This window comes from Cetorhinus maximus, chromosome 1, assembly GCF_964194155.1.
Source record: "Cetorhinus maximus chromosome 1, sCetMax3.hap1.1, whole genome shotgun sequence".
Lineage (NCBI taxonomy): Eukaryota > Metazoa > Chordata > Chondrichthyes > Lamniformes > Cetorhinidae > Cetorhinus > Cetorhinus maximus.
Genome location: NC_135879.1, coordinates 29,357,415 through 29,373,067, shown reverse-complemented (window position 1 = coordinate 29,373,067; position 15,653 = coordinate 29,357,415). Strand labels below are relative to the sequence as shown.

The window sequence follows — 15,653 nt, the reverse complement described above, 5'->3', positions numbered from 1 at the left end:
CTAGTACCCTCTCCCTAACAGCCATGTGGGTGTACCTACAACACATGGACTGCAGCAGTTCAAGAAAACGGCTCATCACTACCTTCTCAAAGGCAATTAGGGATGGGCAATAAATGCAGGCCTAGCCAGCGACATTGACATCCTGTGAAAGGGTAAAACAAATGGTGAACACAACCAGATATGGTAAAACTTGCAAATATGTTAAGGCGAGTCTAGTCATGTGTTATAGACAAATTTCATGTGACAAGTTTTTGTGGTTGCTTCAACATACGAATTTGGAGCAGGAGTGGGCCACTCAGCCCCTCAAGCCTGCTCCACCATTCAATAAGACCATGACTGATCTGATTGATCTTTTATCTTGTATTTCAATCCATAGAGATTCTGTTTCTAACCTTGTTAGTGAGGTCCTTTTTTACTACTGCCATTATGTTTTCTCTAATTAGTACAGCTACCCAACCCACTACCCACCTTTCTTCCTTCCCTATCTTTTTCTGTTTATGTTATAACCTGCAATATTTAGTTGCCAATGCTGTTCTTTATGTCGCCATTTTTGAGTTAGCTGATTTCAGCTAGGCCAGAAAAAGCACATTGCAAATGGCCTGAGCATCCTTGGAATAGCGAGGGTAAAAAAAGGGTAAAATTTCTAGTCCAAATCAGGCTCTAACAGCCCTCTACTTGAAGCATATAGGAATCAGAAACTAGAGGTTAATCCAATTATTCATCTTTTTAATTGGAACTGCAAAATAGTGCAAGCAGTGCCAAAGTTGTAAAAGTAAAATGAATGAGCATGCTAAGACAAAAAAGGATTTATCATCCATGATCTTCTGGCACACCACAATGTACATTCAATTCCTGAGACAGAATTAGCAGCAATAAAATATCATCCTCCACATGCAAGGCACTTATTAATGATTTTACATAGAAACTAACATTTTCTAGGGCATATTTGTACAGCTGGATTATATTAATTAAATGGTTGACTAAAGTCCCTACGTTCGCTACATCTGGGTATGTATGGGCTGCCCAAGGCACACAAAAGTGATGTCCCTTTACACCTCATCTATGATCGGTTCTGTACAGCATGAATTGGCCAAACGGGTGAGCGAGTTGTTATAACCAGTTTTGACCAAGTTTTCCATGTACACGGTGAAGGATTCCTTCACATTTGCGGACGCCATACAGGACTTGCATATCGATAGCAATGGAGTGACCATGTGCTCATTTGACATTGCTAGCCTATTCACCAATGTTCCACTTAAGGAAGCAATAGATATTTGCACTGCAGCACTATATCATGGCGATCTAGACCCGCCACCATTGCATGAATTGGCATTCATTAAGCTTATGAACTCTGCAACTTGCGCAGTTGGGTTCAGTTTTAATGACACCATGTAAGCCCAAATAGATGGTGTTGCCAGGGGATTCCCTCTAGACCCAACGTTCACAAAGATCTTTGTTGGCTTCCATGAGAAACGTGTCTTCGATGGAATGACATCTAAACTCCCCCTCGCACATTTCCGATATGTGGCTGATACATTTGCTATATTTATATCCACAGCTGCATGTAGCAATTTTCTTACATGTCTTAATAGACTCCAGCCTGCACTCAAATTCATCTTTGAAATGGAGCAGTCAAATGAACTCACTTCCTTGATGTACTAGTTGAGAAATCTGCCAGGGGGTTCTCTACCATGGTATACCGCAAGCCTACCTTCACTGGCCAATATACGTGTTGGGGTTCTTACAGTTACTCACACTATAAGACTGCTCTTATCGGCAACCTTGTAAATAGGGCCCAAGCCATTTGCTCGCCATGCAAGCTTGATGCTGAAATAGGGCTCATCAAAGGCATCTGCAGGCTAACGGCTGCCCTGATCAGATCATTTCGCGCTGTGTATCACGCAAATTCATGAACGGGCCTAAAGCCATCACTTCCAGCCCTGAAAAATGTCCATGCGAACTTGTGTAAGAGTGATGGGTTACTGTGTGACTATTTATGACAGGGTTCGTCACGTCCGTGTATGTATGGGCTGCCCAAGACACACAAAAGTCATGTCCCTCTACACCCCATCTTACCTATGACTGATTCTGCACAACATGAATTGCCAAATGGGTGGGCGAATTGTTACAAACAGTTTTGACCAAGTTTTCCATGAACATGGTGAAGGGCTCCTTCACATTTGTGGAAGCCATACAGGACTTGCATATCTATAGCGATGCTGTGTCCATGTGCTCATTTGACATTGCTAGGATATTCACCAATGTTCCACTTAAGGAAGCCATAGATATTTGAGTTGAAACACTATATCATGGCGATCTAGACCTGCCACCATTGCGTGAATCAGTATTCACTGAACTTATGAACTTGGAAACTCGTGCAGTTCAGTTTTAATGACACCATGTATGCCCAAATAGATGGTGTTGCCATGGGATCCCCTCTAGGCCCAGCTCCTGCAAACATCTTGTTGGGTTCCATGAGAAACACATCTTCGATTTAACGACACCCAATCTCCTACCCCTCACATGTTTCCGATACGTGGATGATACATCTGCTACATTTAAACCCGCAGCTGCATGTAACAATTTCCTCACGTCTTAATGTGCTCCATCCTGTGCTCAAATTCACCTTTGAAATGGAGCAATCGAATGAACTCCCTTTCCTTGATGTTCTAGTTGAGAAATCTGCCATGGGGTTTCTCTACCACGGTTTACCACAAGCCTACCTTCACTGGTCAATATACGCGTTGGCATTCTTACGGTTTCACGTGTTGCAAGATTGTCTTATCGGCAACCTTGTAAATAGGGCCTGAGCCATTTGCTCACCATGCAAGCTTGATGCTGAAATAGGGCACATCAAAGGCATCTGCAGGATAATAGCTACCCTGATCAGATCATTTCACGCTGTGTATCACGCAAATTCATGAACGGGTCTAAAGCCGTCACTTTCAGCTCTGAAATGTGTCCAGTCTACCTCAGATTACCCTGGAAGGGCAAGGTGTCTCAAAAATTTGAGCAACAGGTGAAACTAGCTGTTTCACGCCGCTACTATGCAGTAGCAACACGAGTGGCATTCGCCACTAACAGGATTCTGCCGTCAAGCCAAAAACACGTCCTGCCTATCACACAAATGAGTAATGTGGTATGTGAATTTCAGTGCCAGTCTGATGCTAGGTATGTAGGCTGTATGTCCCAAAGACTGGTGGATCGTATCAAACAGCATGTTCCTTGCGCTCTTCTTAACGGGCAAGGTACTGACCGTTCCGAACCAGCCCGTGCTTACAAACTCAAAACACAGTGTCCAACATTAGATGTGATTCCGTTATTGGACAACATTTGCTAATTAATCCTCAGTGTGCTAAGAATTACGCTGACAACCAATTTAAGATCGTCAGTCGGACTCTCAATGTGGTGCATTTGCATGTACTGGAAGCTACATATATTAATGCACAGAGCCCTATTTTTGCAGGCAGAAAGAACATGTACATGTTTTGCCTGCTTCAGCTAAACAAAGTAAGTGACAGCCATTCGCTGACTCATTTTTCAGGGCAATGCCTTGACTAATCAGGGTCAAACTGCCTGGTTTTAATTTCAAACAATGCTTGGCAGTTGACTGTCAGTCACCATCAGTGGTGCAGTCTCTTTGACAATGCCACTTGCCAACAAATCAGCACTCTTTTCACATACAGTACAGATTGTTGTTTTCTCCCTTACATTGGTAATCTTGTGAGTGTCCTGATGAGTGCAAGATGAAAAGCTTGGACATGTCTCTCTTTTCAGCAACACTCAACTTGCATTTTTGTTAAAAAATGCTGGCCCACTTCGTAATTCTAGCATTTTCAGTTTTTATTGCAGATTTCTAATGTTTGTGGTTCTTTCTTCCTTTATTTTTTAGTCAGCTGTCTGATGGATTCAAGCAGTATGAAGAAACTAAGTTACAAGTACTTGCTAGAGTACTAATCCATAATTCATGTGGTTAGAATTCAGTCAATGAGTGGAAAACCAAGATGAATATACTTTTTGGAAAATTAGAAGGACATGGAATTTTGGCCACTCTCCCTCCTGAGTTACTATTTTAAGGCTACAAGTTCATTTTTGCACTGTAAGCAGACTGCATTTTTTTTTTTCAAGAAACCCACATTTCATCTAGATGATCAACAGGACACATGGTGAGAGAAGAGTCACTTTGCTTATTTCAGTTAAAGAACAAACTGCTGTTGCCAGGCTGTAGTCTTGTTGAAATTGGCTGAAAGCACCTGACTGGAGCAAGTTATCTTTGGACATTTTATTTTGAACTCACTCTGTGCGAGTTATGCCTTGAGAGGCAGACAGTGAAGGAAGTCTGTCTGTCTCTTTCTCCACCTGTATTGTATGCAGTCCAGAGTGAGTTAATATTCAACCACAAAATTCTCATCTCAGAATTACATACTAACACACCTGTATTTTTAAAAACCTGTGAAGCTGTGACACGCAAGAGTTATCAAAGACAGTGTCTGTAAGGACTTCCAGATCCACTGTGACCAAAACTCTGTCAGAACAACATCAAGACCTTTTCAAACATAATTGTTTTTAAAAGCACCCATTACACCAATCTCTGCACAGAGCTTATTTGTTGTGTCCTTTGTGTGTGTGTGTGTGTGTGTGTGTTGGGTTTTTTTTTAAAAAGGTTGTAAATTGTTATACTTTACAATTACAAATTCTGTGTTAACCAGCTTTACAACTTGATTTTTATTTGTTCATGGGGTGTGGGCATGAACAAATAAAAACCATGCTGGCTGAGTCCTAAAGGACATAGCTGCCCTTCAGAAGGGGGTGGTGAGCTGCCTTCTTGAACCGCTGCAGTCCACGTGGTGTAGGTATTCCCACAGTGTTGTTAGGGAGTTCCAGGGTTTTGACACAGCGACAGCGAAGGAACGGTGAGATATTTCCCCATCAGGTTCATTAATGTCCTTTAGGGAAATAAATCTGCCGTCCTTACCTGGTCTGGCCTACACGTGACTCCAGACCACTGCAGTGTGGTTGACTCTTAAATGCCTTCTGAAATGGCCTAGCAAGCCACTCAGTTGTATCAAACTACTAAAAACAAGTCAACAAGAAATGAAACCGGACGGACCACCCTGCATCAACCTAGGCACTGGAAACGACAACAGCAAACTCAGCCTGGTCAACCCTGCAAGTCCTCCTTACAAACATTTGGGGGCCTGTGCAAAAATTGGAAGAGCTGTCTCATAGACTAGTCAAGCAACAGCCAGACATAGTCATACTCACACAATCATACCTTACAGATAATGTCCCAGACACCAACATCACCATCCCTGGGTAAGTCCTGTCCCACCAGCACACAGACCCAGCAGAGGTGGCGGCACAGTGGTATACAGTCGGGAGGGTGTTGCCCTGGGAGTCCTCAACGTCGACTCTGGACCCCATGAAGTCTCATGGCATCAGGTCAATCTTGGGCAAGGAAATCTCCTGCTGATGAATCAGTACTCCTCCATGTTGAACACCACTTAGAGGAGGCACTGAGGGTGGCAGGGGCACAGAATGTGCTCTGGGTGGGGCACTTCAATGTCCATCACCAAGAGTGGCTTGGTAGCACCATCACAGACCATGCTGGCTGAGTCCTAAAGGACATAGTTGCTAGACTGGGTCTGCGGCAGGTGATGATGGAACCAACAAGAGGAAAAAACATACTTGACTTTATCCTCATCAACCTGCCTGCCCTAGATGCATCTGTCCATGACAGTATTGATAGGAGTGACCACCGCACAGACCCTGTGGAGACAAAGTCCCATCTTTACACTGAGGATACCTCTATCGTGTTGTGTGGCACTACCACTGTGCTAATTGGGATAGATTTCAAACAGATCTAGCAACTCAAGACTGGGCAACCATGAGGTGCTGTGGGCCTTCAGCAGCAGCAGAATTATGCATGAACACAATCTGTAACCTCATGGCCTGGCATATCCCCACTTTTCCATTGCCACCAAGCCAGGGGATCAACCCTGGCTCAGGAGGGCATGCCTGGAGCGGCACCAGGCTTACCTAAAAATGAGGTGTCAACCTGGTGAAGCTATAACACAGGACCACTTGCATGCCAAACAGCATAAGTAGCAAGCGTTCGACAGAGCTATGCAATTCCACAACCAATGGATCAGATCTATGCTCTGCAGTCCTGCCACACCCAATCGTGAATGGTGGTGGATAATTAAATTAATTCTCACTGGAGGAGAAGGCTCCACAAATATTCCCATCCTCAATGATGAGGGAGCCCAGCACATCAGTGCAAAAGATAAAGCTGAAACATTTACAATAATCATCGGCCAGAAGTGCCGAGTGGATGAACCATCTCAGCCTCCTGTGGAGGTCTCCAGCATCACAGATGCCAGTCTTCAGCCAATTCGACTCACTCCGTGTGTTATCAAGAAACAGCTGAAGGAGGCTATGGGCCCTGACAATATTCTGGCAATAGCACTGAAGACTTGTGCTCCAGAACTTGCCGCACCCCTAGCCAAGCTGTTCCAGTACAGCTACAACACTGGCATCTACCCAGTGTTATGCAAGTGTAACAATTTTCATAATATTGTGATTTATTGTAAAAGTAGATTAATAGTGGGGTTTGGGTAGTTTCTCTGTGTGTGTGGGGCGGATTTCATTGAATTGGAGACAGCTGATCTGGATGTTTGGAAGTATCGAAAAAGGTTAGGTAGAGAGGGGTTTGAAATGCTAAATATGTAAACATGGCTGAAGTCTTAGAATGTAAGGTGTGAGGAGAATTTGCATTTTTAGATAAATTGGGACAGTTTGAATTTAAAAGAGATAGTAGTATGTTTACATCTAATAAGATAAGGACAAGCAGTGTGTTTATTTTTCCCAAAGGTTACTGACAATATTAGCACCATGAAAAGTTTTATATTATGGGAAAGTACATTTTCAAAGACATATGGGACAATGGAATTTACAGATTAAGAGAGAAAATGCATATAAGGGAGAATGAAAGGTATGTTGGGAGAGACCCTGTATACATCTAGCAGAAGCTGGTGAAACTTCCTCAGAAAGGCATCCAGCCACATCTGCATTGGAATCTGTTGCATCCAGCCCTTAAAGATGATAATTGTGCAAGCCTGTTTTTTTAACTTTAAAGTCTAATTTGAGGGGGTGTACTTGGGAGTCAGGTTAGGTAGGAATTTTAGTATTTACTACGGTATTAAGTAACTAGAATCTTATGTATGTGTTTGAAATCTTTCCTTTTGTTAATAAATATTTCAATTCAGTTTTTTAAAACAAAAATCTCTAAAGGTCTCGGTGGCCATATTACTTCTGAATTCAACACACGTATCTCAAAATAAATGCAAATTGCAAAACCATTGTGATAACGGGATCAAGTTTCCCTCATGGATTTGATCCGCCTGGCAGACATCATCTGCCACATCATAACACCCGGCGATGTGGAGAATTGCCCAGGTATGTCCTGTACACAAAGTTCAGGACAAATCCAACCCGACCAATTACCACCCCATCAGTCTACTCTTAATCATCAGTAAACAGATGGAAGGGGTCATCAACAGTGCTATCAAGCGGCACTTGCTTAGCAATAACCTGCTCACTGATGCTCAGTTTGGGTTCGCCAGGATCACTCAGCTCCTGACCTCGTTACAGCCTTGGTTCAAACATGAACAAAAGAGTCGAACTCTGGAGGTGAGGTGAGAGTGACTGCCCTTGACATCAAGGCAGCATTTGACTGAGTGTGGCATCAAGGAGCCCCAGCAAAACTGGAGTCAATGGGAACCAAGGGGAAAACTCTCTGCTGGTTGGAGTCATACCTAGCACAAAGAAAGATGGTTGTGGTTGTTGAAGGTTAATCATCTCACTTCTAGGACATCACTGCAGGAGTTCCTCAGGGCAGCGGCCTAGGCCCAAACACCTTCAGCTGCTTCAACAATGAACTTCCTTCCATCGTAAGGTCAGAAGTGGGGATGTCCGTTGATGATTGCACAATGTTCAGCACCGTTCGCGACTCCTCAGATACTGAAGCAGTCCATGTCCAAATGCAGCAAGACCTGGACAATATCCAGACTTGGGCTGCCAAGTGGCAAATAACATTCGTGCCACATAAGTGCCAGGCAATGACCATCTCCAATAAGAGAGAATCTAGCCATCGCCCCTCGATATTCAATGGCATTACCATTGCTGAATCCCCCACTATCAACATCCTGGGGGTTACCATTGACCAGAAACTGAACTGGACCAGCCATATAAATACTGTGGCTACAAAAGCAGGTCAGAGGCTAGGAAACCTGTGAGGAGTAACTCACCTCCTGACTCCCCACAGCCTGTCCACCATCTACAAGGCACAGGTCAAGAGTGTGATGGAATGCTCTCCACTTGCCTGCAGCTCCAACATCACACAAAGAAGTTTATTTTATAATAAATAAATTATTGTGTTTATTGAAAGAAGCCTAGTTAAAGTCTCCTTTATGCCAGGTACAGCAGTAGCAAATGTAAACAATTTGCCATTTTCGTGAATAAATTAAACATTTAAACTATTGTTGTGACCTTTGGAGAAGTGGGGCTGGAATTAGCTGCGCACTCCTCCTATCCCGAACTCTACAGAAGTTCACTCTGATCAGCACATTGAAATGTGATATTATACTAAGATTACAAAAAGCCATAACTTTGCACTATGTGTCATACCCCAAAGATGCACTTGAACCACTAACCCACCCCCACAGCCCCAGGTGCGGATTGCATGGCAATTTTCCGGAAAGTTCAAACTTCCACTGGGCAATTGCCTTGCACTGGGAACCATCCAAAATTACAACATAAATCGCAAACTTTGCATGGTTCCAACTGTCTTACAGCAATAGTTACCCAGAGAAAGTTAGAATAATTCAAACCATTTTTAGCTTTGGGGTAATTATAGCACTGCCCTCCCCCCCCTCGACTACCTCCGAGCCTGTCCCCCAACTAATCCACCACCTGCGACAACTACACTCCCAACCCCCAACGGGATGCCCAACTGCCCTCCCTTCCCCTGACTACCCGCCCCTCCCCCTCAATGACCACCCAACTCCCCCCACTGACCACCTGACCCCCCCCAACAACGACCATGCCTGCTGACTGAGCCCCCTCCTACTGACCACCTGACCCCCATCCACTGACCACTCCCTGATCGCCCCTCCCCCGAGCACCCCCCAATGACCACACCCCCACTGACTGTCCAACCCCATCACCCCATGACCATTTGAACCCCCCACATTGACCGCCTGTGCCCCCGCCATCCAACTCCCGACCACCCAATCCCTCTCCCCTCCAAGTACCTCCCATACACACCCCTCCACCCCCTACAATCCTACACACTTACCTACCTTCTCCCTGGCTTCTCAAAGTGGCTGGACCTTTAAACCTACCTGCTCTATGGCAGCTATTGCCGTAAAAAAGGGGTATGGCTTCCTTACCTCAGACTCAGCTGCCCTTGACACAAGGCCTTGGGACCCATTGTGCTACACAGTTCACGCCTGACCTGAGTCAGAAGGTCAGGCAAGAAAGGAGCAGCTTCATTTCCAGGTGAGTAACTAGGAGCAGAGTGGCAATCCAACTACGATTGCTACTCCACAGAAGTTACGGGCCAATATGTTAAATTGAACTCAGTTAACACTTTGACTAATAGTTGGCATGACTCAGTAGAATCCAAATGCTAAGGATTTGGATTCTACTGAGTCATGCCAACTATTAGTCATCTTTTTGCAACTAAATTTTACAATACATTGAATTGCACGCTGTTGAGTCATTAATAATTCTGAGTCATCCAAATATACTATAAAGACATGCCACCTGGAATATTTTCTGCTCTGGATTTTGACAATCTGTCCCTACTAGATATGGCAGAACTCAAAGGCACAAAATATTATGGTCTCTCACCTTGCTCTCGGTCCTTAATCTATCACATTTTATTGGATGTGGACAAGTATTTAAAATTCCAAGATCAAAACTTGTTTTCTTATATAATTAAGTATTTATATTTCCAATGTCCTATGAATGGCTAAAAGCAGGATAAACAAATGTACATGCCACACTTAACAACTTATATTACTGCCACTGTTTTAAATAACATTGTTCCTGTTACTTTCCACATAAGCAATAGTCCTAGTGAGGAGTCATAAGGAATAAACCCTAACTTTCTCATGCATATCAACTGATTGACATTATTCAATTCACCATTGCTCACATTTAATTACAAGTGTGAATCTTCTGGTTCCATTTTAGATTCTAAATTTACATCAAATTAAACTTCTTTTCTTCTCAGATTGCTGCGCTATAATGATGAACTTATTAAGAACCTATTCTGGAGGAAGGAAAGACCATATGGCCATGGAACCTACTCCATCAAAACTTGCAGTGTACTTTTATTTGAACATGAGAGGGGCAGCTGGAAAGCTTTGTTAAGCAGCGACCATACTGTCATCAAGTAACTAATAAAAATTGCAAATAAATTAGTGTCTATAAGGGGAACATGATTCTTTTTTTATTCATCCACAGGATGTGGGAGCTGCTAGTAAGGCCAGCATTTAATACCCATCCCTAATTGCCTTTTGAAAAGGTGGTGATGCACCTTCTTGAATATAAACGGAGTAGTTTGTTAGGCCATTTCAGAGGGCAATTGAGTTAACCACATCGCTGTGGGTTTGGAATCATAAATGCCAGACTGGGCAGATTTCCTTTCTTACTGGACATTATTAAACCAGATGAGCTTTTACAACAATCTAACGGTTTGACAGTCACTATTACTGATGCTGACATTTTATTCCGGACGATTTTCTTTAATTACGTTTAAAATTCCCAGCTGCCATGGTGGGAATTTAACTCATGTCCTTGCATTATTAGTACAAGCCTCCGGATTACTAGTCCAGTAACATAGCCGTTATGCTACTGTACCCCTGATAATAGAATCCAATGTTGTATTCGTCCGTCTTGGATTTGTATTTCTGCTTCTAAAAGGAACGCCAAGTTTCTCTTCCAGTTTTGAATCTAAAGTTCCTTTTGACAATCTTTGTTGACTTAAAAAGATGTGCAGCATATGTTTCTACAGTAGTACAACTGGCTGCCATAAGGAGGGGATGTTGAGGGTAATTCCAGCATTGGGAGATGTCCCCTTCATCATGTGGAAGAAACAGCAACATTTTAAGCATTTTCATGATATATGAGCTTTCAGGTTTTGGCATGTTAGCATTTTTGTTTTTTTCCCCCCCAAACATGCTGATTTAGAGACTTTTGGAAAACACATCAGACTAAATATCTTAACTTCATTCAACTATTTCCATTCAGTCCTATTGAATTCTTGTCATGGTGGGGGGGGGGGGGGGGGGGGGGACGGGACACACCACACTTCCATTCTGCAACTTTTCCTGTCTATTAATTTGGTGGAAATTCAAGAGCAAGAAAATCCATTTGGCAACTTTCTCTTTGTATTACTTAGAAAAAATTCCAATATATATGTAGAATTATTTAACTGGAGCACCTCAATTATGGAAAAGGTATTCTATAATACTTAGCCCCTGGATTTCATGTCCTGCCAAACTGAGGTTGCTGGTACATTACTGCGAATGGGAAGTGTTGAATTACAGTGCTCCTATTGCTATTGAGATGGGTGAACTAGAGGTGCAGGTTACGATGAGCACATCAGTGCAATTCACACTTGTGTTGTTACAGAGCATGTCAGTACTGGAGGTCGAGTAAGCTTTTAAAGGAAGGTTATCCCATGGAGAGGGGGATATTTAAGAATTATGGAGATATTAAGTAAGTCTTCTATCTATCAATATCTCTATAATTCTCATTTTTTCTCTTCCCAATGGGATTGCTTTCCTTAAAAAACTTAACCTCCTACTGACATTCCCTGTAACAACACAAGCATTGATCTGCTCACTGTAACCTGCATCTCTGTTCACCCACCCAATAGCAAGGACATAACTTTAACTAAGATAAAAGCAAAATACTGCGGATGCTGGAATCTGAAACAAGAACAGAAAATACAGGAAAAACTCAGCAGGTCTAACAGCATCTGTGAAGAGAGAAACCGAGTTAACGTTTCGAGTCCGTACGACCCTTTTTCAGAGCTCTGGAGAAGGGTCATACGGACTCGAAATGTTAACTCAGTTTCTCTCTCTCCACAAATGCTGCCAGACCTGTTGAGTTTTTCCAGCATTTCCTGTTATTGTTTCAGCACTTTAACTTTTCACCTTCCACTGATCATGCACCTAACATTGTACCAGCAAACTCAATTTAACAGGCCATGAAATCCAGGAACTAGACACTATAGTTTTCTTCCTTAGCACTTTAATTGCATTTACGTTGTATTGGAATTTCCTCTAAAGGAGCACAAAGAGAAAATTGCTGATTAGGCTTGCCTTTTGCCCCTGAGCTACTACCAAATTAAAAGAAAAGTTACAACATGAGTTCCCCTCCTCAAACCCCAAATAGGGCTGAACAGAAATGGTCAGCTGATTCAAGTGAAGTTATAACATTTACTTGGATATGTTTACTGAAAGCACCTAGAAAAGTATATTTGAACTTGGGGTGGGGGGGGGCCACCACAAAAATGCCAAAATCTGGAAGTTCACATCATTGTGAAAATAGTTAAAATGTTATAATTGGTTCTTCCATTCACAGGCACTAAAAAGAGAGAATGATGGGGTGTAAAATCAGAAAATGTTGAAAAAACTCAGCAGGCCTGGCAGCATCTGTGGAGAGAGAAACAGAGTTAACGTTTCGAGTCCGTATGATCCTTCTTCAGAGCTAAAGAGAGATAGAAATGTGATGGATGATGGGGTCGTCTCCCCAATGCCGGAATTACCCTCACCAACCCCTCCCTCTGGCAGTCAGTTGTAGCTGCTGGAGAAACATATACTGCATGTAGCTTTTATAACCTATGAAATCACTGCGTCAAAGGGAGACTGAGTTTCAAAGCTGAACCAAGTCTACATTTAGTAGCCATGGAACCCCTGTACCAATTAACACACGTCATTGCTAGTATGGATAAAAGCAAAAAAACTGCGGATGTTGGAAATGCAAAACAAAAATAAAATTAAAAATACCTGGAAAAACTCAGCAGGTCTGGAAGCATCTGCGGAGAGGAGCACAATTAACGTTTCGAGTCCGTATGACTCTTCCACAGAACTAAGTAAAAATAGAAGAGAGGTGAAATATAAGCTGGTTTAAGGGGCGGGGGGGGGGGGGGGGGGGGGGGGTAGAGCTGGATAGAGGGCCAGTGATAGGAGGAGATAACCAAAAGATGTCACAGACAAAAGAACAAAGAGGTGTTGAAGGTGCTGATATTATCTAAGGAATGTGCTAATTAAGGGCAGAAAACTGGCTGCATTGTTCCAGTGAAAAAACAAAAGGCTAAAAGCTACTGCGGATGCTGGAAATCCAAAACAAAAACAGAATTACCTGGAAAAACTCAGCAGGTCTGGCAGCATCGGTGGAGAAGAAATCAGTTAACGTTTCGAGTCTTCAACTGAGTTCTGCCGAAGGGTCATGAAGACTCGAAACGTTAACTGATTTCTTCTCCACCGATGCTGCCAGACCTGCTGAGTTTTTCCAGGTAATTCAGTTTTTGTTTTGTTCCAGTGAAGCTCAAGGCAAACTGGAGGAACAGCACCTCATCTTCCGGCTAGGCACTTTACAGCCTTCCAGACTGAATATTGAGTTCAACAACTTTAGATCATGAACTCTCTCCTCCATCCCCACCCCCTTTCCGATACCCCCCCCCCCCCACCCACCTTTTTCCCAATAATTTATATAGATTTTTCTTTTCCCGCCTATTTCCATTATTTTTAAATGTATTTCCATCCATTGTTTTATCTCTACCTTTTGGCCTATTTTCGATTCCTTCACCCCACCCCACCCTACCCACTAGGGCTATCTGTAACCTTGCTTGTCCTGCTTAATAAGCACATCCCCTGAATAAAACATTAACTGTGTTCCTCTCCGCAGATGCTTCCAGACCTGCTGAGTTTTTCCAGGTGTTTTTATTGCTAGTAGGGAATTGCTGAACATGCAGCTTTTGAAGATCACTGACTGAATATTCAGCGAGATGACTTTAAGGTCTGTGCAAAAAAAATAAGCACAGTTTAACTAGTCTCTTGACTGACTGGTCAGCACCTCACGCACGACTCACAGTGGCGAGCTGGGGGGGGTGTCCCCGGGGGGGGGGGGGGGGGTGGTGGTGTCCCCCTCCCTCGGTGGCGGCTGCCCATAGGTTTTTGCTAGAAACACGTCACAGCTTCAGCGAGCCGGGTTGCTCGAAAGGGGGGAAAAAAAGACCAATAATCGGGGACCCTCATCTTGTTCAGGTTGGTCAGCTGTGGCTCAGTCCATAGCACTTCTCGCCTTTGATATCAGAGGGTCGTGGGTTCATGTCCCACTCCTGGAAAAAAACCAAGAACTGTGACTGTACTCGAGAAAGAAGTTGTGACTGTTGATAACTCGAAAGAGTTTGGTCATTCAACACAAGCATTAAAGTGCCCTTGACATTTTTTGTTTAAAGATTGGCGTCTTGCGCTTTGAGGTAAAGTTTTTTTTTTAAAAAAAAAGCGTCAAATGGAGAGCACGGTGCAAAATAAGTTTCTTTTTTTAGTACCTGTGTAAGTAGAGCGAACTGCATAAGCGACAGTCTGGTGAGAGTTAAAGCGAAGATGCAGAATAGAGGGTTCATCCGCCCGCTTTGCTCCCTTCTTTACGCCAGTGAGTGCAGTGGCCGCAGGCTGGAGCTCATGGTTCCCGGCGATCTGCTTTTTCTCAGCCCCTCTGCAAACTCCCGCTAATCTTGACAACGCTTTCCCTCCCTTTCTGTAAAGGTAGATCTCCTGGAGTGACGCACAGTTCCCCTCTCTTTCTCTCGCACGTGCAACACACACCAAAATGGGGCAACTCCAACACTTTTTAGGAAGGTGACATCCGCTTGCGGGCCGTGCAGCCGAGAGCCTAGCAGCAAAGCCCAGATGACCCAGACTTTACAGGCACAGCTGCTCCTGCCTCCCCGAGCCACACTTAACGAAAGAGAAAGTTCAAAATGCAAACATAGTCGAGGCAGCCCCGCGGTGTCACGTATCGCGCGCCCAGACGCAACGTGTCTGGCGTTTCCAACCAGTGTCTTTACATCGTCTCGGCTCAGCCAGCGCTGTGAATGAAAGGGACATCGACCCTCCAGCGTTAACTCTATCCCTCTCTCCACAGATGCTGCCCGGGGCGCTGGGTATTTCCAGCATTTAATGTATTTCTTTCCGATTTCCAGCATTGATCGCTTGATCGCCTCATCAACCTCCCAAGGCGTTTCACTCCTATTAAAGGCGCTAGCCAAATGCATATTGCTGTCATTTACTGTCGAGTGGCAGGCGACTCTGTCCTTGCCGGTTTGCTTTGTCCCTGCCCCCCCTTTTTTTTTAAAGTGTTGCAGTTTATTGATTGCCATTATTGGGTACCCACTGCCAACGTTGTTATTGTGTAAAATTAAAGATTTTTTTTTAAAAAAACACATATTCAGCCGGCCACGCAGTATCTGTGGGGAGAAACGGGATTGTTGACCGTTCTGTGAACCGGGAAATATAAACAGTTTCTAAGGAATGGGACACAAGATTGTTTATGCTACCACTGCAAGTCCC

General features: G+C 43.6%; 1 protein-coding gene across 2 annotated transcripts in view; it reads right to left on the bottom strand.

Moving 5' to 3' along the window:
• Positions 1 to 14,846, bottom strand: part of il2 (interleukin 2) — a 63,960-nt gene extending 49,114 nt beyond the window's left edge. For both annotated transcript variants that reach the window (XM_078539172.1, XM_078539180.1), the window contains exon 1: positions 14,633 to 14,846. In XM_078539172.1, coding sequence (XP_078395298.1) covers positions 14,633 to 14,707 — 75 coding nt within the window. In that variant the 5' untranslated portion in view covers positions 14,708 to 14,846. The remainder of the gene's footprint in view (positions 1 to 14,632) is intronic.
• Positions 14,847 to 15,653: the final 807 nt, after the last annotated feature.